The sequence below is a fragment of the Idiotropiscis lumnitzeri genome, chromosome 15, assembly GCF_059441095.1.
Source record: "Idiotropiscis lumnitzeri isolate Australia: NSW breed Sydney's pygmy pipehorse chromosome 15, RoL_Ilum_1.0, whole genome shotgun sequence".
Lineage (NCBI taxonomy): Eukaryota > Metazoa > Chordata > Actinopteri > Syngnathiformes > Syngnathidae > Idiotropiscis > Idiotropiscis lumnitzeri.
Window position 1 is genome coordinate 8,570,487 of NC_142405.1, and position 25,431 is coordinate 8,595,917.

At 39.6% G+C, this 25,431-nt stretch overlaps 3 protein-coding genes across 3 annotated transcripts; all 3 read right to left on the minus strand.

The window, feature by feature from the left end:
• Positions 1-3,040: 3,040 nt before the first annotated feature.
• LOC148322696 (homeobox protein Dlx3b-like) lies at positions 3,041-12,025 on the minus strand. The gene is made up of 3 exons (XM_088317182.1): positions 11,543-12,025; positions 6,717-6,901; positions 3,041-5,256 (listed from the first exon to the last, which is right to left on the minus strand). The coding sequence occupies exons 1-3, from the start codon at positions 11,850-11,852 to the stop codon at positions 4,834-4,836; spliced, it is 918 nt and encodes a 305-aa protein (XP_088173308.1). The 5' UTR covers positions 11,853-12,025; the 3' UTR covers positions 3,041-4,833.
• Positions 12,026-14,076: 2,051 nt separating this feature from the next.
• Positions 14,077-21,459, minus strand: LOC148322697 (26S proteasome non-ATPase regulatory subunit 11A-like). The gene is made up of 13 exons (XM_088317711.1): positions 21,171-21,459; positions 20,502-20,603; positions 19,968-20,164; positions 19,367-19,424; positions 18,976-19,170; positions 18,675-18,819; positions 18,483-18,543; positions 18,044-18,106; positions 17,786-17,911; positions 17,144-17,179; positions 17,017-17,068; positions 16,473-16,616; positions 14,077-15,443 (listed from the first exon to the last, which is right to left on the minus strand). The coding sequence occupies exons 1-12, from the start codon at positions 21,394-21,396 to the stop codon at positions 16,474-16,476; spliced, it is 1,404 nt and encodes a 467-aa protein (XP_088173837.1). The 5' UTR covers positions 21,397-21,459; the 3' UTR covers positions 14,077-15,443; position 16,473.
• A 1,107-nt stretch (positions 21,460-22,566) lies between these two features.
• Positions 22,567-25,422, minus strand: rpain (RPA interacting protein). Its single transcript, XM_088317210.1, has 7 exons — positions 25,276-25,422; positions 24,999-25,190; positions 24,819-24,891; positions 23,661-23,772; positions 23,517-23,580; positions 22,935-23,075; positions 22,567-22,675 (listed from the first exon to the last, which is right to left on the minus strand). Exons 1-7 carry the CDS (start codon positions 25,378-25,380, stop codon positions 22,646-22,648), a joined length of 717 nt encoding a protein of 238 aa, XP_088173336.1. The 5' UTR covers positions 25,381-25,422; the 3' UTR covers positions 22,567-22,645.
• Between the last annotated feature and the right edge of the window lie 9 nt (positions 25,423-25,431).

The following is a 25,431-nucleotide window of genomic DNA, read 5'->3' on the forward strand; positions in this document are numbered from 1 at the left end:
GATAAAAATAAATACATGAAACTTCCATGCACTGCAAATGAATGAATAAAAATTAAATCAGAAGCACTGGAGGACTCTGACGAGTCACCAATTTTGATCTGCTTGCACAATGCAGTGGCATCCAACACAAAAGCTGCACCCCAAAATTCTGCCTTTATTTTTATAATAATAGTCAATCACTCGTGGAAATGACGAACAAGGAAGCAAGTCAACAGAAACTTGTCCCCGGCAGTCAAGTCCTTCCAAAATATGTATTCGCCCATGTGGGTTTTGTAGGTTGTAGCTGGAGGCAAGGAAAACAAAATCTTTCCAGTCACTCTTGTAAAGTCGTCTTCCGCTGCTGGGTTTTGATGTCATCATCTTATCTCATTCCTTCCTTGCAGCCTCCACGTGTGTGGAAAACTGTAAAGTCCAATTTATACTCGTTGAGAGATCTTACACACGCCAAGGGAGAAAGAGTTTATTTGGACTTTTATGTCTTTATTTTATTTTTCTTATTAATATACTTTGATGGAAAGTACTATTTAACATATTACATATTTTTTCCCTCTTGGTGACTCAACCAAAGCAAGACAAAAATCTTGTTTAGTCATCTTTGGAATCTCATACTGTAAGTGCAATTCTCTGCTTGTGGGTGTGTGGGTGTGTGTGTGTGTGTGTGATTTTTTTTTTTCAGTTGAATCATGATCAGGCAGAGATTTGGTAAAAAAAATAAATAAATAAATAATAAAATCCTGCGGTAAAACATCCACAGGTCACTACAAGTCCCAGTTGGCACTCCTTGAGATGTTCAGACACATTTTTCGTTGACACCTGCAAGCTGTGGGCTCAACGCAGGAAGGTAAATAAACATGGCAAGTGTCCACTGGGATTCAAGGCCTCTCCCTTTTTGTTTTCCTGGCTTTTGAGGAACATGGCGTCACTCCATTTTGTGATGGGACAGATTCTTTTCCAAAGATTTCATTCCAATAAGATATACTTGAGGTCTCAGAACACCTTTAGGAGACTTCAGTTCAGAAAGCTTCAAAAGATAAACCCGCTAAACAAGAGGTGTTAAACGGGTCATAATACGGAGAAATTGACATTTTAATAGGCAGCATGGTCAGCACGTCTGGGCTAAAATTTCAACTCGAGCCGTCCTTTGTAGAGTCTGCATGTTCTCCCTGCGCACACGTCCCGGTTCTCCATAGCTTCCTCCCACGTTCTAAAAACAACACTTGATGGAATTGAAGACTCACATTTTTCCGTAGGGGTGAGTGTGCATGGTTGTTTGTCTCGATGTCTCTATTGGTGGGCGACCAGAGTCCAGGATGTACCCATCAGCTCTCCGAGTCGGGTTCAGCTCACCACACTTATATGGGTAAGCCATACAGAAGCTGGAGAGATTGACTTTTTATTGGCTTGAGTTTAAAGCAGTGTTGTTTGGTTTTCAGTACTGCAACGGTTAGCTTATTTTTACGCTTCTGAGAGTGCTATAACTTGAGAAGCGATCTATTGTTTTTTTTTTTTTAATGCTGACAGTCGTGAATTTATTTTATGTTACATGCACACAAAATAAAATCTAAAAATAACTAAATAAAAAAAATAAAAAGAAATAAATAAAATAAAATTGCCTGTGAAGTCACTGAAATAATTTTAATTAATTATCATTTCCTACAGCAGAAAAATGTTTCAGACAATTTAACAAATCCTTAAATTCCACTGAATTTATACTTCTTTAAATTGTGAACATGATTTGGTGATGGCTTCTTTTAATGCAGTCGTTTTAAAGGTTAACCTTTGGGTTTGGTTTGTTGAGATTGAGAAAAAAAAAAGCTTGTTTGTCACGTACACACCCACACCCGATCACACGCACGCACACACGCACGCACGCACACACACACGCGCCTCCTCCCCTCTCCAACTGTGCACCACATGAAAGGAAATGTGCGCGTCTCTCCGTTTCGCTGGTGTGTTATTAGATTTGAAAGACTCCAGAATGTCTGCAGCACTGTCACCTCCCAAAACCTTCTGTGTGTACGTGCGTGTGAGCGCGTGCATGCAAACTACAGTTGACAGTTTTGTGAATTAGTCCGACAAGTACACAAGCCAACCAAGTAGTAAAGTCAAATGTTTTATTTCAAATATTCAGACTTGTTGCAACAAATTTGTTCCAAAAATATAAATAAAATAGGATAACATAATAAAATATACATTTTCTATGAAAATGTTTTAGCACCATTTTGCCTCTTCTATGTCCTCGATTTACAGCATCTCTCACTTATTTTCTTTCCCACTTGTTTGTGTTGCATTTGAATTGTCAGATACCGGTCCGACTCCCACTTCATTATAGTTTACAAGTAGGGCAAGCAAGAATAAGCATTTTCTGTAGCAGTCTGGATGCTTTTATTAAGAACAAATACAGCACACTGTGATGGTGTTGTCATGAAGCGTCTCCTACTTTCGAAAAGTGACGCCAGAATAACTCGATTTTGATATGCTGTCATGGTAACTTCACAAACAATGCCCGACAACTCACTCTATATGGCGATATTTTTTTTTTTTTGGTAATGATTCTTCGCCCTGTTCCAAATAATAATAAATAAGAAGGCTCATGACCATAAGCGTTCATACTTGATGAACTTCACGTGGTCATGAATGGCCTGACCTATGAGTAATCGAGTCCTGAACAGAACCCAAATACAGTCGCATAGAGAAGTTGGCTGCACATGTTGCTCCACTAAAAAGTTAATTACAAACCCGATGCATCCTCATTCCAAAATGACAAAATAATTGCACCGTGAACGACACCACCTACAGAAGTCTTAATTGTCACACCGACGACTGAAATACTTTCTTAGGGTTTGGTAAATGTCATGACTTCGTTTTTGCGTAATGACCATGGCAATACGCCACGCCTGGATTTCTGTTTCCAACATAAGTCCCCCCCCCCAAAAAAAAAAAAAAACTTCAAACAGCCAACAAATCAACCGACGTGAGATTAATAGATGAGATGCCTGTCGAGCGCACAGCCACCCCCCCCGGCCTCTTCATACTTTCTCACACTAATTACACTTCACCTGACGAGTGTCATGAGCATCCGAGCCACACGTTGTGCTTGCACGACGACTTTCAAAATGACTCAGCCTCCGTTGACAAACAACAGTTAAGAAACAGGTAGAATCACGACGCCCTCTAATTGGTGTGACATTTCGGGATCGTGTAACATCTGCGAGGACTGAATCATAGGGATATTGATAAGGTTTTTTTTTTTCCAATATCATAGTCTACACTGGCCGTTTATATATGGACAACGCATGCCCCACTGGTCCGACGTTTCCCGAATGCAAAATCGCAGTGACTCCAAACAACTGTGCTGTGAGAGATTATCAGGGGTGCTGCAAAAACCATCCAATTTAATTGCTTAATTGGTCTAAAAATGATGATTTATTCACTACAAATAATTTATCTTTGTTCACATGTCAGTAACATGAAAGGCAGAACAATGAAATGCCCTTCCATTAAATGGTTTAAGGCACTGGTGTCAAACTCTAGGCCCAGGGGCCAGATCCGGCCCGCTGGGTCATTTTATGTGACCCGCAAAGGCAAATCATGCACGACTTCATGTTTCTTGCTAAAATACCAAAGTTGTAAATTGTCGACAATTGTAAAAACGGTTAAAAGATTGCAAGCATTTTTTACCAATCACACTTTTAAAATGAATTGAAGGGTAGTTAACATTTTCTTGGATTCTGATTTTAAAAACTAGTTATCTATCAGTTTGTTGTATATATGTAATAATAATAATAATAATAATAATATGATGATGATGATTTATATGGGTACATGGTCATAATGGCCCACCGAGCAAAACCAAAACTATGATGTGGCCCGTGAGAAAAATTAGTTTGACACCCCTGGCAATATTACATGTATAATAGCTTTGTGTTCTAGTAAACAAGCTCAGATTTCACAGTGAGTAAAGATGAGGTGAGATTATGATTATTTTATTTTATAAGTTTTTTGTTTGGTGGTGGGCCGTGAAATTCTGCCACGCACCCAAAGAGGTTTGCATATAGATGCCACTTGATGGCATCAAAAGTACTATTTATTTATTTATTTATTTATTAAACAACGTTATGTATGGTCTAACTACATGGAACTCCTCCAACATAAGCAACATTTTTATATTAGACATGGCTTTGAGGACGAAATCATGAATGAGAGGGATTACTTTTGTTTCTATTTTGTTTCAGGTATAAGACCATGATGAAGCCATCGATAATTTATATTTTAGGATCGCCGCCTTTTCAAATACGTCTAACCGAATGGTTTCTGTTACAAAATAGAAAAGAGGAAGTGGATAGTGAATTTTGGATCACCCTCTATGGTGTGCAAACATCATGTGCAATGAACAGTAACACATTATTTTGGTGTCAGAAGCCAGTCAGAGGTTGAAACGAAATTGAGTCCATTTCAAGCAGGTCGGGCAATGAAAGTTGAAAAAAACTGTGCTAAAATTCTCTTTTATTTTAGCAATTCTATGGAGAAGGGGAGGACTCAGCATTGTTTTTGTTCTTCAAGGTCAGGCTCACTATCCCACACTTTAAAAAAAAAAAAAAAAAAAAAAAACTTGATCTTGAAGAGTATCAGTAGTAGATGGTCTTTGGCTATAAAAGGCATGAAGTAAACCAATACATTTGGGCACTTTGGTCATGTTTAAAATGTTAAATGTCAAAAGTCCATTTTCGGCCTGCTTTAGAGGCGCACCTTCAGGTATATCTGGATGATCAAAAAGCGTCCCTTCTGTTTAAGTTGAATGCGTCCATTGAATTTCCTCAGTATATTTAAGATTCAGTAAACGGCTCCAATAGGAGCTGGTGGTGCCGATGACGATGGGTGGTGAGTAGTGCCAGCCGCCTGCAAACCTAAATGTGCGTCCTGCTGCTGGTACCAATTCTGGTGGGCATACTCCTCCATGTAGACCGAGGAAGAATCACCTGAGGGCTGATAGGATTCCTGCCCCCTGCTGGTAGGGTCCAGCATTGTATTATTCTTGAGACTGTTGCTACTGTTTGTGTCGTTGCCGCTGGTGTTGTTGGTGGCGTTACTGCTGCCATTGTTGTTTTCCCATGCAGCCGGAGATGGCGGAGAGTTGCAAGCCATTGAATCACTTGCCTCGGGGCTATGCTCCAGCGCAATGTCCCCCAGGGGAAACTCTCCATTCTTGTAGAGTTTCTTGAATTTGGAGCGACGATTTTGGAACCATATTTTGACCTGGAATTAAAAGTATCGTGAGAAGATCTGTCTTTGACAAATATATGTTAAAGGGAATGACAGTACACCTCAAAAAAATTGTGATGCATTTTGTTCACATTTAAAGGGACAGCGTGTAGAATCTAGGGCCATCTAGTGGTGAACTAACAGAATGCAACAACCTCAGTGTATGTGTTTTGAAGCACAGGCGCTGCAGTGCCTCGGAGAGACCACACTTCGCAAGCCTACCACTAAATTCTTCAGCAGGAGTGCAAGCAACAGAAATGATTTTGAGTACTCCTCAAGTGATGGAGTAAGTGGATTCCATTATTTGAAATGCATTTTATTGAAATGAATAGTGTTATTTTTAATTGAATGAAATTTAAAAAGCCAAAACGTTCACACTGTCCTTTAAAGGGGACACATTCGAATAAGATGGGCAAAGATCCACCACCATGTTTGAAAAATTGAGTCGAGGCAGCACGAAGAGCTGCGGTGTTAGGGATGTATTTGGATTCCTAAAAAAAAAATAATAATAAAATAAACTGAATGTTGTATATTTAAAATACATGACAGTAAGTCATGGCAACGAAGTCGGTTGAAACTTGGGAGCGAGGACAATGTCACATTATCCATGACTGAAGCCAGCTATGAGGTGTGGCCAAGGGGCCAGTCTTAAGACACAAGTTAAAACTTCTATTTGGTCATGGAAAATACAAGGTCAACTTAAAAATGTTGATTATTTCTGTAAACATGCTCCAACCCTCTAGATATAAACTATGAATGGTGATGATCTCAGAAGTACTTACAGGAGATTGCTTAGAAGTGCACCGCAACATACTGACAGCGATGTCTATTTTAACTCTTTCGTGTAATGAAATGAAGTCAATCATATGAAGATCCCAAAGTGCCCCTTGCATCCTTTCTTTTTTTTCTCTAGGTGACCGTCGAAGTTTAGAGTCAGGACATGACTTCTAAAGACTTTTTACAGTAGCTCCATCTGATGCTCAAGTGTCATTGGACATTTGACCACAAGGTGACATCCAACTACCATTCTTCTGAGTCATTTCATTCCTCCCTAACCAGGAGAAGTGTCAGAAAAGTTCCAGGATTGGTGTCACAATTTTTCTTTTTTTTAAATTATTATTATCATTATTATTTTCTACATAGCTAGAGAAAGAGAAGGGAGAAAAAGAATCACAGAAAGCCAGGTTGGGTGATGATCTTCACCAGGAGCCGTTGGATGCTCAAGCATCCATGAGAACAAGACTCACAGCTCTTCTCACACACTGAACGAAGCAAACGCAGCGGGATCTCTTTGTTAGCTAATTGTCTGGTCACATGGTTTAATTTGGATTTCAAATCTATATTTTGTAACATCAATCCTGGAACTTTTTAGACACACCTGTGATTTGACAATGTCACTCAAGACTTCGACTGCTCAAATGGTGGTAATCCTGTGACCTGCACCGGAGCCTCACCTGTGTCTGTGTCAGGCCCAACTGTGCGGCCAACTCGGCCCTCTCTGGCAAGGCCAAGTATTGAGCTGACTGGAATCTCCTCTGTAAGACTGCCAGCTGGTAGCTGGAGTAAATCGTCCGCGGCTTCCGAACTTTCTTGGGCTTCCCGTTTACCATCCGAACCTCCATCTCTGGTTCTTCTTTCACTATAGGAGAGTATAAGTTAGGTTAGTTTTGCTCGTCTCATTTTTCAAGTTCATTTCCAGCATATCCACATTTTATTTACCGTGAGATTTTTTTTTTTTTTTTATCTTAGAATTCGACATGTCTTCACCACATGCATCATACAATAAAACCAGCTTCAAATTGGTCTCCACAAAGCAGAGATATAGCACAGAAATAGCCACGGCTGCTCCAGTCCCAACATTTCAAAGAAATTCCACCAGCAGTCAAAACTTATAATTTTGGTCGGAGTGTCCCCTAGAGCAGGGGCGGGAGATGGAGATTTATTGGTGCTTTTCATGTTGTCTGGAAGACTGCTTCTATACATACGTTGCCTCTCTTGCTCTTGCATCACTTTTTTGGGGGGGTCATTTTTACAATGTCCAAGCCAACTGATGTAGAATAATGGAGTTAGTTTCGCTCGATAACATTGTGCATTTATCTGTTAGAAGATGATAACACATAAAAAAAAAGTTCATTCTAAATTTTAGAAAAGAATACAATTGATTTGTGGACTAGTTAAAATTTTGGAATGTTATTTTTCATTCATGTAAAGCAATATCCTTTTTTAAAGGTCTGTTTTAAGTACCCGTATTTCAAATGGTCATATCGTTTAAAGCTCTGTCTCGAACTGTAAGTCTATTTGTTATTTTAAACAAATTCATGAAATAAACAACATGTTTATTAATTCATTTGAAACGTGACCATATGCCGGCCTTGCGTGATAAGGAGCCGGTGTTGTAGGATGATTCAAAGGCCAAGGCTGACTGACATGTCGTGACGTCTGATGTGCTGTGTGGCTGCGGGCCAAAGTGCCCTGGAGCCATTTTCAGCTAACTCCCAACTGGAATGTCAAAAAAGTGCACCAGTCTGTCAAGTTTGCGTTTCTTAAAGACGTTCACACACAGATACCTTCCGAGGTCAAATCAAGCTGACAGGACGAGGTCAGTTCAAATGCACTGAAGTCTTTTTTTGTTTTAAAAACATTACTATTAAATTCTCTTGTTGAAAAAGGATAACATTGCCAATGATATCTACATAAAACACAGGTAAACAACAAATTTGGATAAGAGATGGCTTTAGGTGTGCATAACTGTACTTTTTTTTTTTTTTCTGCGGAAAGAAATTCCACCTGTTGCAGAACCTAACCCTTAATTCATGAATATTACTAAATGTATTATTTTTATTTTTATTAATTTTATTTTTATTATTTTTATTTTTATTTTTATTCATTTTATTTTTATTATTTTTATTTTTATTCATTTTATTTTTATTTTTATTATTTTTATTTTTATTTTTATTTTTAATACTAGTAATAGTAGTAGTATAAAAACCTGATTCGAAATCAGCACAAAAGAATTTAGCTACATTTCCGTGCATGATACATCTGTGATTTAAAAATGTACTCAAAATTTGTTCACCAGTGCAACGATCGATCAATATTCCGTATCACTTGTCTTAATTAATCACAAGGGAGCGAGAGCTACTGGCTTTCAGTTCTATGGCGGGTACACCCTGGCCTGGTCACTAGCCAACTGCGGGGCACATATGGACAAATGACCATTCCTTGAATATTCTTCAAATAGAAAAGGAAATTCCTCAGTCAACAAAGCCAATATAAAAGGATTCCCTGACTCAAAACACTTGTATGCATAATTGTAAACATCTAGTGCTGTGCAAATGTTTTAGGCGACCATTATACTTGTTGTTGGCCATGATGACATTATAAAACTACAATGCAAGTCATTAGAGCTCTGACCGACGCCAAGGCACAACTGTTCAGAAAAAAAATAGCCTGCCCTGTTTGTGTTTGCTTTTCCATCCTTTAAAAAAAATTCCTGGTTCATGGCGAATATTGGCAAGGTACCGTTATGAACCTGAGAGGTAGACGTTTTTTTGAAGCCGTAGTGACATTCATGATGATGATGAAAAAAAAAATCTAAACTTTCGCCAGCATACCTGCGACCGTAATTACTTTAAGCGATATAGAAAATGGACGACGGAGGATCCGAAATAAGCTCAAATTTACAGCTTGTCATACTCCGTGGAACCGAAACCAAACGGCTCGGGAAACTGCTGTAATTTTTTTGCGCATTCAACTTCCAATGAAACGATACAATGGTTATTTCACTTGGGGTGCCAGTCTAATCAGCGCACTTATAGTGTAGGTCTCATCGTGAGGTCTTTTCCCCCTTTAGAGCCACGGAATTGTCAGTTTGTTTTCAGAAATAGGAAAGCAAGTAAAAATAGGGATGAGTCTTGTTCTGCAAAAAAAAAAAAAATTGGCCTGTGGCTTGCAGCTGGCGATGATCATATGATGAAGAGCGAATGGACTCTTAAATAAGTTGGGAATGAAGGCAGTAGAGCAGAGGCGGTAGGCAGGAGACAAACATCAAGGTGCTCTTGGAATTCTAAAAATAATGACAAGTATTTTTTACTTCTGTGTTATTTTTGCGTTTTTACTTGAAACTAATTGAAAATGGAGAGCACGTTCACAGGACTGTAATGACGGTGACAAAGATGTTTTATTATTAAAGGGCGCTCTGCGTCCCCTGAAATTTTTATCAATTTTTTTTTTAAATATTTTAACATTTTCTGTACTCCTGTGAATCCCAACTCGATCGTTTTTTTCTTTCACAATTTTTTTGGGGTGGGAAAACCCTTGTTTTTTTTGAAGAATTTTTGGCCTTTACAAAAAAGAAAAAAGAAATACATTCCAATGGCCGTCAATTATATGAAAATTGTTGCTATTTGTGGGCCATTTCTGTGATCGACAAAATGAGTTTTTGCAATTAATGTTGGTTTTGCACTAGGGGAACTTTGATTTGAGCGGCTGCAACCCTCACAATTCATCAAAATCATTCAGTTGCAACATTCAGTATTTGTGCGCTTTTGACACAGAGGCGGTCCTGCCACTCCTTGAGCATCTTTCAAATAGCGCCACATTAGTAAGAAAAATCTATTTGTGGGATGAGCAGCAGAACAGAGTATGTGGGTTGGGCCATGAAATATTTGCCAAATATTCTGTAAGCAATAAAACATATTTTGCTGTTACCATTGACACATATTTGGTATTTGGTTACCATAAGATTGACAATTACACAACTTATCAATTTTAACAATCAGGAACCTCAGTACAGTGCACAAGAACCATACCCAGCCACTACAGGCTTGCACCCCCCCCCCCCCCTCATGCCGGTCGTCAGCTTTGTCACACACTGCTGTTGTAAGAGAGCCCATTCTCCAACCAGCATATGTTGCAAGTCAGCCAACGTGGTTGCGTTGGTCACATTGGCACGAACAGAACGCCCAAGATGTTCCCACAAGTCTTCAATGAGGTTGAGGTCAGGACTGCTGGCAGATCATTCCATCCACTCTGCTCCAAAATTCTGGGGGTCGTCTCTGACAAATCCGACTGCATTGGGGCAAACGTTTGGATCGCCACTGATAAGATTTCGCTCTGCATTGAAACGCCGCCCCACACTCTCAAAGCCGCCACCAAAAATTGTTACTGTATCCGTGAAGCAATCAGTCATACTTTTACATCACAACCCAACTGCAGTAGGCAGAATCTGGACTCATCGCTGAATGTAATGTTCTTCCACGTTCAGGTTCCAGTGCACGTGTTGCCAACACAAACAGGCCTGATGGTGAAGTGCAGGCATTGCAGGCCTCCCTGCCTCACCAGACTGGAAATTGGCTGCATGCAAGTCAGTTCGAGATTGACCGGGCAGAATGCCACTGGCCGTATCGCCCTGCAAAACTTGTATTGAACTCTGCTTTCAATTTGGCGAGGGAACGAGGGCTCGTTTCAGATAATGCTGCAACACAGGTTTGTGAAACACCAGCTTAAAGTTGTCTTGTCACACAGAACTTATCCAGATATCCAGATCAGTCAAATGTGTTGGGCCGATAGAAACCAACTGATGACGAGCACGTCATGCAAACAGGTGCTGATTGGCAGCATTTGTCGTTACCAAAAGCTCATTGCAATGGTCAATAGCAACAGCGAAATAAGATGTTTGGTTTTGGCACGGAAGGTTTGGCAAATCTTTCATAGACACAACCCACATACTCTGCTCTGCTGCTCGTCCTACAAATACACATTCCTTAAAAACGTGGCACCATTTGAAAGGGAAATATAAAAAGTAACTAACTAATTAAATAGATAAATAAATAAATGCTGTAAAAAAAAAAATCAAATGTTTTCATTCCTATTATGAACAGTATCTACCTTTTTGGGCTCAGGTCAATTACAAAAATATATACCTTACCTTATTTAGGTATATTAATGGACGCAATAAACTTATAACACACAGGTGTCAAACTCGAGGCCTGGGGGCCAGCCACACCATTTCCCGCCTGCCACATACTTTTAGGCTTCAATTCGTGTGTGCATGTACTTCATGATTTCTGTTACGCAAATTGTCTTATACTGTATATTAGAATGGAAAATAATGGACTGAAACTAGCTACCAATCTATTTGTTGTGTATATTTTTCTATGAGTTGCCCATACATTTTTGCATGATAGTCAGAACGCCCAATAAGTTCTTAAATAAATAAATTAAATAAATTCTTTTGTGTATTTTTTTTTTGTGTGTGTATTGAGTTGAGCTCACTCACCACTTTCTGGTAGTGTTGACTGCGTCTCTCTGCTGAAGCCCCCGGGCTCTCTGTACGCCGAGTGCGGATACGTGTACTCGGTTTTCCCACATGGAAAGGCACCACCGGCCACCATACCGTTCAAGTTGTAGTGTGTGTACGCGTAAGGACTCATGTGTTGGGTCGAGTAAGACTGCTGCGCTGCGTAAAAATCCTGCGAGCCATGGCCGCCGTAGAAGCCCAAATCCGCGGGTGAAGTCTCCGCCAGGCACGGGGACGCGCGCAGGTTCGGTTTCTTCTCCTCGAACGCAGGTGACGGCTGCCCGTTCATTGTTGAGGATGTTAACGTTCCACCGAGAGTTCAGTAACACGAAAAGACAAAGAGACAAGAGTGTGGAGCTGGCGATCCCAAGTTGTCCACGGTGGCGGCGCCCAGCCCACAAGTGGAGCTCCTAATTACAGGGCGCGCCGAGCTGAGCCAAGCCGGCCAGGAGAGAAGGAGTGGATGTCTCCCTCTCATTGGCTCCCCCCTCGCACTCCCAGCCTCTGCCCCGGGGCCAAGACGACACTGCTTGTCGCCTGTCTGACTCCCTTCTTCTCCCCGCAGAAACCTCCAGTGAACCTCTCCCTAAAAGCCTTAAAGACATCGAGGCGCACTAGCAACCAACCAACCTCAAAACAAACACAGAAAAAAAAACTCCTCTAGGTTTTGAACCTCACCTGTAGATGTGAAAAGGTCAACATCGCACGTAGTAGGCAGAGGTGCTAAAAGTACTCAAAATCTTGACGCTAAATCGGCGCAATAAAACGTGATGTTTTGGAATCAAGAGTAGTTTTGTCATGCTGGCTTTTATGCTAGCAAAGAAACATTTTTGCAAAGCCTTGGTAACTGGACAAAGACTGGAAAAAAAAAAATACTTCCTCCATGTTTTTTTTGGCTAATTTTTTTGTGCTGTTAAAATTTCCGTTTGTGCTGCTACCGTTTTGCAGTTATTAGCGATTATTTTTTAGCAAGACTTGTTACCTGTGTGGTTGCACCCTTTATTTAGACGATAGCTTTGCACTTTCAACCAATTAATTCACTTTGAGTAGCCTAGTTATATGCTTCTAATATCCCAGTGGGACCTTTTGTGGACCGACACTTTTAAGTTTATTGTAGAGGCTGCCTCCCCCCAGGGCAAGATGGAGGCCCGGGGGCACAAGTCAACACATGTAAAGGCGGATAGCTTGCTTGTAAAGAAACTCTGATTGATTGTAAATGACTCTCAATGTGAGTCTGCAGCCAGCATCTACATTTGAATAGGAGCAAAGCTAATGCGTAAACATGCCTTATCACAACACCATGCAAGTTTGTTTGCTAAATTTGCGTATTTATCCTCACTACCAGTGGTGGGAAATAACGAAGGAAAAATACTTGTTACTCAACCTTCACACGTTTTTTCTAGGTATTGTAATGATTTGCAATATGCCGCAATCAGAAAATCAACAAAGATTTTTGCTTTCCACCAAACCTCCAAATTAATATTTAGTCATTTCTGAGAAGAACTTCAGAACTATGCGGGGTGGAGTCAACCAACTTCTGGCAACTGTGGTATTCCAGCCCACAACGAGTGAACTGAATTCACAATTCCTCAGCAACACTTGGTTGTGCATCAGAAAAAGCTTCACACATTTTTTTATTGCATTAAGGTTTGCGGATTGGGCTGGCCACTCCATACTGCTAATCTCGTTGGTCTCGACCCAAGATTCCGCTTGGTTGCTGTTTGGGCCCATTGTCTTTCAAACTCTTTTTCTGTATAAGGCAACAAGACCATGTATTCAAAGTAGTTTATCATCCCGGGTATGCCAGACTCAAGACACAACACCCGATGGTTGGATAGGTTGAATAGGTTGGACTGATGACATCAAGACAAATTTATATCAAATTGAGGGGAAGGGAAGTTTTGGAAAAGGGAAACACTGCAGACTTCAGGAAGTCATTGACTGCAAATGATTGTAATTATAGTCATTTATGACCAGACTAGCAATCAAAAGTTTGGAAACTCTTTTTCATTTAATAGGATGACAAAATGTATCAAATCTGACTGCATTTCAATTGTCAAAATATTTTTAAAAAAAAGAAAGTCGGCCTAGTTTGCCTAAAATTAAACTACAAAAACTCCATTCCTGTTCAAATTATTTTAATTGTCTTATTAACAATACATACCATATAATTTGATTTACGATCGCCGAGTTTAATTTTATGGGTTTATTTATTTATTTTTTTGTTTCTCTGTTCATGCTAGTTTGCATTTGTTACAGAACAGACTATTATGGTTATTCTAATATTAGAGAAATGTTACGTGCTTGGAAGCCAGCCGTTAATAAAAAACGTTGGACCAAAGAAAAAAAAAACATACATACCATATATTGGAACAAGACTAGACTCTTTTTCAAATTATATTAAAAATAAAAGGACAAAGCTGAGCATGATAGCTCGACAATCGGCAAGTATTCTAGCTTTTAATGTGCAAAATTAATTACCCACATCTGTTCTGGAAGTCTCGCCTCTTACCACAAAGGAACACTAAAAGCCGCTCACCTTTTTAATCCTAACAAAAGGCCCTACTCCACCAATGGCTTAGTTTCAACAGCCGGCCAGCTAGGAAGCGTCCTTTTGGCTCTGCCATTAAAAGATAATGGAGGCATCGGAGCTCATTGGGACCGCCGAGCCACGAAACAATTTGACTTCATGCTTGTTTTGTGCTCTGACCTGCACTCTTAACTGTGGCACCTTTTACAGACCTGTGTCCTTCCACACCCTCGAAATGCCAATAAAGAGAAATGCTGTGCATCCTCTATGATGAACTGTACCATATATTTTTTTTAATGCAATCAAATTTAAAAACTCAATATACAGGGTAATATTTTTTTTTATTTACAACTTATTTTCCATAAGGTAAACTCTCTGTCCCTGCAAAATGACATTTTCAGGAATGTGCAATAACGTTCTCAGCAACCTTGTTTCTTTTTTACACACTCAAAACATCTCCGAATCCAAAGTTCCTCCTTTGCTCAAACGCCGGAACATTGAAAGCACTTTGTTCTCCTAGCCATGCTCTCACTGGTGGGATTGACACGTTTCTTGTGTTTTATAAAAAAGGAGACCTTATAATTACACGGGAAACCGGATGAACAGCAGAGCTTGGCAAAGTTACGCAAAGAGGAGGGAGGTTAGATGCGTGCGAGTGGCACAACAGTAACTTGGTCTTCTTATAGCGTGCTCTTAAAGGAGCAGAGCATAATAATCCCAGAATAACTTGTGTGATTGATACTGCTTGGAGAGAGAAGACCGGAAATTTTTGCAAATAAAAATAAGGAGACATGCAAACTTTGGGTCCATAGTCTTAACCTCACAGTCTCACAGCAAAAATGGAAAATAATCAGTAGTACACGATCTGATGTAATCTCTTCCTGATCATGTTTTCGTGTTGATTTTTAGAATATATGTGTGATGTGTACATTTGATTTTACAAGAGTCCCTGATGACCAGCGCTGAAGAGAAAGGAAACAGAAAGGAAAGGGCGAACTCATTCTATTTTCTATGCGGTAGAAACCATTTGGAGGCCAAAGTGGGGTGCAGTCGCTAGATTTTTCCAGCGGGAGGAGACCTTTGTGTCACATCAACCCCGACCAGATTGGGATGAAGCGATAGTAATTGGGAAGAAGGGAGAGCAGAGAGTTGTGGGAGGAATATAAGGAGCAGTGTGTCCATCCTTTCAGTCTCTGCTGGAGTATGTCCACAGGTTCATCAAATGTTTTCAAAGTCCTCGTACCCCCTCCCAACTTCCCTCGTCCATCCAAGGGTTTAAGTGAGAAGGATCAACCCAGGTCTGACTGGCCCGCGACAATCCGCACTGTAGGACCGCTGGTTTTACTCCCGCTGTGAATGAAGATAAGAGACAGCGTGAATACAGATACGCCTCCCACTTTTCAAGTGAGCAAAAGTATTGGAGCAGACAAAAACAAAATTGACCAAGTCGAATAAATTGAACTGGAAAAAAAGCTCAACAAGATTTTTGCCTTGAGGAGTCATCGGCAGCATCTACAAATGTTTGTACTTGTTGTAAATCAGTGCTAGCATCAGTGTGACAATTTAGGAACGGGAACGGTTTCATTGCATTTCCATTCAATTTGAAGAGAATTTAAGATTGGGCCACAAGAGGGAAAACTTTGGGATGATATGAGGATTCTGCCCGACAGCAACGATTAGAGTACAGCTACACATTAACATGCGCTCTTTCTGCGGAGGACTGCAAAGGAATTAAAAGAACAATTTTCATGCAAGAGTGATGGAAGAGGGGAGCATGAGCCAAGGGGGTAAACCATGACATTGTGGGACATTTCGTGGATCACTGGACGTTTCCTACAACATTTCACGTTTTTGATATGTTATAATGCAAGAAATGCATCCAGATGTACACGGTGGGTTCTGTGGCTCTTGGCAGAAGTCTCTGGACTGCCTTCTAATTGCTGTTGTGTCTTGTCTCTGTTTGGAACCTTGAGCGCGACCCAAGACTGCACAGCCTGGAAGCTAAATCCTCTCCGAAGTCGATTTCGTGGTAGTTTATTTTTCTATTGTCTTTGAATTGCAAACATCAATGGATATGGTTCTAGGTTATCTAACTGGCAAGACTAGCATACCTGATCAGTGAATTCTGTAGAGTAGTTTACTGATCTTGAATTACATTAAGAACCTGCTAGCCTTGGATGAGTTTGGAAAGATGTTTTTGTTTTCGGAAAACTGTTTTATATGCAGCTGACCCCAAGTATAAAACAGTTTTAACACTATCGGTGGTAGAACTTTGATCAAACCAAATCATATTCCTCATACATTCGATTTAGAACACAAAACGCAAGGCGCTGAATTCCCCTCATATGCACTTGAAATGTATTATTTATCTGGACTGACCTTATGTTAGCTTTTTGGCTTTGTTGTAAAGTGAATCCACCACCTTGCTCATGTTCTGAATTGTCTCCAGGGCTGCCTCGTACGTCTTGTCGACCGCAGGTTCATCAAAGACAATGAGCACACCCTCACCTTGGTCTAAAATACCTGTCAGCATCCATGGCAGGATAGACAACAGAAGGAGAGTGAGTGGGGAAAAAAAAAAAAAAAAAAAAAAACTTTCCGGAGAGGGCAAAACTTGGTTAGATTGTGTGTCGGCATTTTGCAGATTAATCAAGGCATTATTATTATTATTACTGTAATTATTGTTCAGCAGAAAAATGAGCATAAGACGCTTGGAAATTTTATTAAACTATATAAGAAAAGTTTGTCCTGCTACAGTCGAAAATGTGCCATTCTCCTAAAGGCACACAGCCTGTGCAGTGTAATAATTTCAATTATTCATCTGAAAGTTACACATACAAATTATTTAATTATTTCCTCAACTCATCATAATTTATACGTTCCTGATAGTGTTAATCATCTGGGATTAGCCTCAGTTACATACCGTAAAACTTTTGGTCCAGAATCATCTGCGATAATTTCCTTTCAACATCACCCTGAAAGAAAGACATGTTGGGATTCTGCGCATGTCACGGCGCTCACAAAGAACAATTAATGAACAATACACCTACCTTCGAAAGTTTGATAATGGAGGAAATATGTGCCATCTGGTAGAAAGATAAAGATAAAGATGTCCTTTATTAGTCCCACAATGGGGAAATTTGAGGTGTTACAGCAGCAAAGATATAGATCACACACAGTCGGCGGCGTAATGTAGCCATTAATGTATAACATTAGCAGCAGACATTCATAAAAAGCATGCAAATATTCACAGTATAAACGTATCTAAGTGTAAGGAAACACTCCTAATGCCTGTCCATTATACAGAGGGGGAAACGCTGTAATGATAAAAACTACTGAATGATAGAAATGTACTGCAATGATGGAAAATACTACAATGATAAAAGTACTGCAATGGTAAAAGTACTGAAATAGTAAAAGTACTGCAACGATAGAAGAATACTGCAATGATAAAAGTACTGTCATAGTAAAAGTACTGCAATGATAGGAAATACTGCAATGATAGAAGTACTGTAATAGTGAACGTCCTGCAATGCAAAAGACCAAAAGGGAAGTATATTTTTATTTGTGCTTATTATATTTACTGAGATGCAAAATGGCACAACCAATTCAATTCATAGTCTTTTTTTTTTAATTTATTTAAAGAAATTTAAATAAAAAGAAGTGACATCAGAAGTTACTGCAGCACTTACTTGGACCCTTGAGAAAGGCTCAATGACCCTGATGAGGTTCTGCTCGAGCAGATTGTCGTAGAGTTTGGTGAGATGTGTTCGGATGATGGGATCGTCCCTCAGTTCTGCTTTATACTCTGTCAGTGCCTTTGGGAAGGAAGGAGACGGCATAATACACACATTATTCTTTCTACTGCCTGAGCAAGGCCAAAGAGCAGAGCATCAACAGATTCACGACAACAGTTTGTTCATTTAAGTCTACGATACGGATAGACAAACCTTTTCAAAGTCCGCTAGTGATCGATTCTTGCTGGCCTGTGCGACACATTTCAGAGAATCCGTCTGTAGAAAAAGAGACAAAGAATTAAGCTGCAGCGGATGAAAGTACAATTTATCTCCGACCAGTTTGACAAGATGACATTAAAATGACTCTCTTATTTGATTATTTCATGTCAGGGAGATGAGGCAGGAGACAGAGGAGAGGTATAAAACACAAAATGTTATCACAAGCCTCCACAGCAGAAACCATAAAAAAAAAAAAAAAACAACTTTGTAAAGGCACAGGAAACAGCTGTAGTACAATATCACTTCAAAATTGATCTGTAAAATGATACCAAATGAATTGATGGTCCAACAAAACTATCCATATTACAAGTTAGCTAAAAGTCCAAATAAATAATCACATTTCTTCTCAGGACTAAAGAAAGCGATACAGTACCTGTCTTCCAGTGTACCGCAGAACGAGCTTGCCACTGATGAGGGCCTGGACATCTTCTGGTCTGAAACAAAAACACAAATTATTCTTATAGGGAACATATCAGATGCATGAATAGTGTTTTAGTCCTTGACCGCACTCGATGTAAAATCTAAATAAATCTAAAATACACATTGGTCTTACAGCAACACTTACGCATTGAGCATGATTTTGCAGAGCAACATATATTTGAGTCCCGTGATGGCTCGAGGACTATCAATTGAGTCGTAGCCCTCAAAGGCCTCATAGAAGTAGGAGTAAGCCGTCTTCCAGTCTTTCTCCTCTGCTGCATGAATAATCCCTAAAAACACATAGTAAAGTCAGATTAGTCTTGGACAATAAAAAGGATCTCAATGTTGGTTTTGTCACTTTCTTCATGAGCCCATATAAATAAAATACACCTGAAATAATATGATTGGTAGGACCCAACAGTGATTTTTTTTTTTTTCCTGCTTACCTGACTGCATGTCTAAAGCCGCTTGTAATTTTGGAGGGCAGTAGATGGCATTGGCGGTTGTTCTGGCTGAAGTGAGGGCAGCACGAGCCTTGGGCAGGTTACTGAGGGCGTGATATGTTTTACTCTCGAGTAGCTGCACCTCCACAAGCAAGGCTTTGTCATCCATCTTCTTCAGCTCCTGCAATAACTGTGAGCCTGCGGATGGAAACAAGCACGCAGTTGATGCAAAACTTACTCAAATTAAACGTGATATATCCAGACAAATTGGTATGGAAGTGCATTCTGCGACAGGTCCAGATAATGATATGATAATACTTTTGGTAATAAAAACGAAAACAGGATAAAAACAGTATTAGAGTACCACAAAAAAGAGCATCACTTGGACACTCACCAAGTTGTAGGGCTTCCGGGTAACACTTTGTATCGAAATATAGAGAGATAAGTCGAGCCTAAGGACAAAGCAGAATGGAAGGCTCCTTCAGTTCTCGAGTAATTCCACTCTTTATTATAATAAAACAACAACAGCCAGAGCAACCCGCTTCTTTCCTGACAATCATCCTATGGTATCTGAGATTCAATAAAAAAATAAAGTACTATACATGGCACTGCACGAGGCTTTTTCCCAATTATTGAAGAGATGGTTTACAGTATTTGTAGGAGGGTCAATTGCCTGCTGTGCACTCAGTTCAGTTGAATTCGGCGCCTGACTAAATGTTGAATCTATCTGGGTTTTGCAGCATTTTGAAACATGCGTGTCAAACTGACTGACAGAAGGTCCTGTGGCTGTTCAAATATTGTGTAGTCTCATTGACGAATGAAATATATATATATATATATATATATATATATATATATATATATATATATATATATATATATATATATATAAATTAGAAAACAGAGGGAGAATTGGTACAACAATTTAATCTCAAACCACAAGTTCTCATTAGAGCAGTGTTCATCCTCCCTTTAATTATTATTATATTTCTCACCTCTAGGGCCTGTCTGAGAAAAGTCCTCTTCTCAGCCTTGGCCCATTCTATGCACTCCAGGCAGAGCTCTACTTCCTGACCAGTAGCGGCCTCCATATCCAGAAACAGGTCCAGCAGGGAGCGCACCAGTCGAGCTGCTTTGGCCTTAGAAATGGAGTTGAGGAACGGCCGCACATACGTCAACAGGCCGCCAAGCTCTATAAGCAGAGAGAAAAGTAGAATTTGTTATTAATGAAGGTTAAACAGTAAAGTGTTATTAAAAAACATTTTTTTTAGGAAAACATTTAAAACGGGTCTCGACCATTTATGTGTAACAGTTTCATAGTTGGTGAGAAAAGACTGAGATATAAAAGACAACTGGCAAGAATTTTGCATGGTTCTTAGTAGGGTTTGCTTAACAGTGTCCAAGAAAATCTGAAGATTACAATCACGTTTGAGGAAAACAGTGAGATTCAATCACAATCGATTTTTTATTACTTAACAAAAAAATAACTAATTTCTCGGTGTGGATCGATCAAGAGTTTTTGTGTTTACCTTCAGCCTGTCCTGTCTTGGCCAGCAGTCCTCCCAGCTCCAGGATGCTCTGCTCTTTAACGCGCACAGCCTCCTCATCACTATCCTGAATGTCCCGCTTGACTGCAACACACAGTAATATAATTCATATGAATGAATACTTTGGATTTGACGGACTTTAAGAACGGAAATCAGCACTAATTCACATCGGCGTTAGCTAACGTTGAAGCTGCAAACAAGACAACAACGAAAACACCATAAAAGCTGAACGTGACAACTGCTGGAAGAAGCCTTATAAAAAGCAGCAAACTGAATGGGAACAAAACAGGGTGCCTTAGCAGCAGTTGTTTTTACTTTTCACATAATATTCAGCAGAATTACAGACGCCGACGACTTCCTGCTTAGGCAAACTCTTTAACTGTGATTCAAGTTCCTGTCCAAATAACGCAAACCGGCCGGCGAGGCTAACATTAGCGCAAGGCAAGACGCTAGGCGGCTAGCACGCCGCTGCTGACTCACCGTAAAAGCAAACGTGAGCCCATCGTAAGCTAACATAGCTTCACATTAACTAGCTAACAACAAAGATTTCTAATTGAATACATGTCGTGTTAGTTTGCGGTTGTGCGGTAAAGAAGAATAAACAAAACCAGACTTTGGTGTCCAGTGGCACGTTCTTTCGGGTATATTTACCTATGGAATGTAAGATATCGATTGAGGCGCTCCGATCCGTTCCAAGAAGAGACTGTGCTCTCTGAAACTCAGCCACCGCCGCGGCTGCCATCTTTCCTTTCTCGTACCTGGCACACAGCTGCGGTCCGCTACTAGTTTTTAGCTGTGGTGCTTCACGCTCATTGCCGGAACAATGCTGCTCCCAACAGGCCATGACTGGTTCTTCTTTTCGCGAAGAACAAATCATGAATAGTTAAGGTTTTTTCCATTGTAGTTATTTTTCCCCATTTTGGACTTTTTAAATTAGTCTTAGATCAGGGTTGTTATTTATTTGTCCGCAGAACATGCTTAGTTGTACTTTTGTTTTTATTAGTTTAAGTATTAGTTTTAGTTTTGTAAGTACAAGGATTGTTGAGTGCAAGCTTTTAAAACAGGTCGCAAAGTATTATGTAAATGAAGGATTGTATCAGGCTCCCTGTAGAGTTTGCTGATGAGCTGATCATTTGAATCAGGTGTGTTGGAGGAGGGAAACATCTAAAACATGCGGCATAGTGGCCCTCAAGGAGTGGCATTTGGCATCTGTGTTCTTGGACATTTCATTCTCAGGGCATAGAACTGATCATATTAGTCAAATTGCGGTCAATTCAATGCCCTGAGAATACTGATTCTGATAATTCATTGGTGATTTATTTTTCTTAGAGGGATTATAATGAGTAGAATATATATTTATGCATCCGTTTTCTAGGCTACTAATTCTGTCCAGGGTTGGTAAAAGACAGACTACACCCCGATTTGATCATCAGCCGGTAGAGCTGCAACAATCAACAACTAATCATGGGTTAACATAAGCTTGAATGGGATTCTGTACAGCCACATTCCTAGTTATGAGTGGGTGTGCACACTTCTGCAACCACATTATATCAGTTTATTTTTACTCCCCCTTTCTATTGTTTTTGTACTGGTCACATTCATGGTGGAAAACATTTTAAAATTATTTATCTTGGTCTCATTTTAATATCACAAAACCTGGCATTTAAAAAGGCGTAAACATTTTACATCCACTGGACATCGAGCTAAGTGTTTGGAGTAGTTGGGCAGGAATGGGATTCAAGTTTAATAGCTAAACTAAACCATACCAAAACAAAAATCAACAGCGACATAACGTTTATTGAACATTGTTTTGTTGGGCCATTATATTGATTGAAATTATCTTTAAAAAAAAAAAAAATATATATCTTTTTAGAAATGACACAACGTACTACAAACTATTGTATATCGTAGTTTATTAGCCCCGACCCCAAAAAAACCCACGCATGCCATAGCATACCATACCTCTATTCTACACAGGGCAATATATCCAAAATTTCCCAACTTAAATTTTGCATTATAAATTATAGGAGATCTTTGTGAACCTGAATTAAGTATAAAAAAATCAACTTTATTTAAACAAAAATTTACATGAGTAAATACAAATCTTTCATTTATGGTGTTCCAAGTCATAGGACGATGGAGATGTAGTCACAAACCTGAAAGCAGAATAAACAGAAAATGCAATGACAATTGTGGTTGAGTATATTCGAGATGTTAAAAACCCATTACTGGGGGATCTCTGCGTACAAAATAGTTACGCGAGTGTAGTAATAACGGAATTGCATTCTAATTAGAAGCAGTACGTCACTGCAATTAGCTTACCATTGCAGAGGGAGTTAAGCTAAAGTAAATGAGAAGGAAACAGGAAAGAGAAGCGCCACCTATACTGAAGCGCTTTGCAACCGAGTGTTGTACCTGGCAGCTTATCAGCAGGTTGGGAGAGGAGTTGGGATTTGATGCTAATGAAAAAACAGGGTTGTAGGAGCAGTCTTCAATGTGCTCGGTAACTCGGGAATCTAGAAGATTCCGTAGGACATCTGGGGTGATGTTCTTCATCTAAAGCCAGTGTAGAACAGAACAATATTTAGACAAATAGTCCATTTGTTTTCACTTAAATCAACAGTCTTCCAGAAATGCTCAAACATTTATTCATTAATATGTTCATGGTTGTTTTTGGATGTATTTTTTTAATGTGGCATAAATACCATATTTTTTAGACCACTGGGCAAAGACCACTCTATTTTTCGGTGCAACATCAATGAACCGATCCATTCTAAGTAGGACCACATTACCCATGATTCTTAAACACGAACGCAGGAAGTAGTTCTAGTTCCAGTTCGGCAAAAACATGTAGATGCGGATGAGGCGCATCACATTACAAGGTACGCTGTCAATTTTTGAGGATTTTAAGCTTTATAGTCCAAAAGAAAAAAAAAACAGCAATCATCTGTCAACCATTTCCCAAACACTTCAAGTTCTTTTTTTCATTATACAAACCTTTGTATTTATGTACAATCCACATGGGCAGGAGATAAAGTGGCTGTTGATGTTCAAGTAGCTCCTAGCAAACAAGATTAGGTTCAGTCCTCAACAGCTCACCAAGTCCTAAACGTTCAACAAGTACAATCATGTTGTACTTACGTGTGGCACAAGGGACAAATAACTTGAGCCTCTTCCATCCCTTCCACGACAGACGATATGTACTGCTGCTCTAATTGTTGGTTTCTCTCATACTCTTCAATAATAGACATTTCTGAAGCATGAGGGGAAAAACATACAGGAATCAATTTAAATGGTAACACCCTGAAAACATTTGTTAAAAATAATTATTATATTGTCTCTAACAAATAAATTATATTAAATGTTTAGAAAATGCAAGCAGAGCAAATTTATTTATTTATTTTAAATTATAAATTCACAGGAATTCAACCACAGGTGAGTATAAAGCGTGATACACATACTGATAATCAGGTCAAATCTGAGAATTTTCCCTCCCTTGCGATCAAATTCAGCAAAATCCAGATACTTGGAAGTCGCTGAAAGATTATCCTCAGCGAATAGCCTGTGGTGCTGGGTGTGTTAAGAGTGACTTTTTCTCCCTGAGCTGTACAAAAACAAACACGGTCGGCAATCAATAGTGGTGAACGTTAAACCTGTTCAATATTTATGATTGCAAATCCTCAGGTTTAGCCTCGCCACGGACACTATGACAGTGATGTGAAACTGAACAATTGCCAAAATTGTTTGTCAACAATGGTATTTTTAAACCATGACATTTCGAGGTGACAGAAATGTAAGTGACTACTGGAGACAATGACAAAAAACTCATGTGCCACCAAATAGAGGCTAAAAAGTTCACCTTTAAAAAATTTCCAACACCCGAAAAAAAACAGAAGAAAAAAAAAATAAATTATGCAGTAAGTGGGTGAACAAAATAAATCAAGTGGATGTTGTAATAATGATAGTAAATAGAACAACACATGACTGTCTAGTCGAGGTGCAACGATTAATGAACAACAATTTGATTATGAAATTATTAATTAATTATTCAACAAATGAATCATCTAAAGCTATTGTTTAATTCAGCCAATCAGTAGTACTCCGATTTCTGTAGTCTTCCAATAAATTACGATTATTAATTAAAATAAAACATTCTCAACATCTGCATGCTTTCGAAAACAATTTTTAGCCAATTTTCTGACATGTTACGACAATATCCAGGGGGTAATTGGGTGACATGGGCCATTATTTTACGAATGTGACGATTTGCATTTTGGCTGCAAGTCTGCAACACATTACCATGAGACAGGAGCTCCTGCTGGATTTCCTCAAAAACAGCCAGTTCATCATTGTCCTTCATAACGTTGAACATCTATACAGAAAGACGCCACGCTTTTACGCTATTGTGCAAGTTTAGGAGAATCGTTTTATTTTTTTTTTGGGGGGGGGGGGGTCACGCATCATACAAGGACTGTATACCTCTGCAATGCCGTCTGGGCCCCTCAAGGACGGCAATCTCCGATCTTCTGACTGCAGAGCGGTCCATTCCTGTTCCATGACCTCCTGGACGATGAAGGACGTCGTGGGGCCGCCGGACTTGGGGTCCTCACCTATTTTGCGATATCTGTCAAGCAACCTCGACCGGCTACCCTTGAGCCTCTCTAAGCAGCGCTGTTAAAAATAGAGGACCAACATTGACGTAGAGTTTATTTGCGATATAAGTTTTCGTTTGCCAAGTAACGATTAAATACTCCACCTTTCGGTATGTTTCTTTCCACGGTGGGGTTGTTCCTTTATAAAGCGAGCGATGTCTCTGTAAAGACTCCATTTCATAAGCACAAATACAAAACGGCTCGACCATAAGCAGCTAGTAACCAGAACGAAACACCCGCAAAAACAACCACCGGTTTTA

Excerpts from the sequence above, each read along its gene's own strand:
- LOC148322697 (XM_088317711.1), bottom strand. The coding sequence starts at position 21,396 with ATGATTTGTTCTTCGCGAAAAGAAGAACCAGTCATGGCCTGTTGGGAG. Across the intron at positions 19,171-19,366 it reads CCCGGAAGCCCTACAACTTG|GCTCACAGTTATTGCAGGAG; the intron begins GTGAGTGTCCAA and ends TTCCATCCGCAG. Across the intron at positions 17,180-17,785 it reads AGCCTTTCTCAAGGGTCCAA|ATGGCACATATTTCCTCCAT; the intron begins GTAAGTGCTGCA and ends TCTTTCTACCAG.
- LOC148322696 (XM_088317182.1), bottom strand. The coding sequence starts at position 11,852 with ATGAACGGGCAGCCGTCACCTGCGTTCGAGGAGAAGAAACCGAACCTG. Across the intron at positions 6,902-11,542 it reads GTCAACACTACCAGAAAGTG|TGAAAGAAGAACCAGAGATG; the intron begins GTGAGTGAGCTC and ends ACTCTCCTATAG. Across the intron at positions 5,257-6,716 it reads TGGGCCTGACACAGACACAG|GTCAAAATATGGTTCCAAAA; the intron begins GTGAGGCTCCGG and ends TTTTAATTCCAG.
- rpain (XM_088317210.1), bottom strand. The coding sequence starts at position 25,380 with ATGGTCGAGCCGTTTTGTATTTGTGCTTATGAAATGGAGTCTTTACAG. Across the intron at positions 23,581-23,660 it reads ATTTGTCCCTTGTGCCACAC|GAGCTACTTGAACATCAACA; the intron begins GTAAGTACAACA and ends CTTGTTTGCTAG. Across the intron at positions 22,676-22,934 it reads ACCTGCTGATAAGCTGCCAG|GTTTGTGACTACATCTCCAT; the intron begins GTACAACACTCG and ends TTCTGCTTTCAG.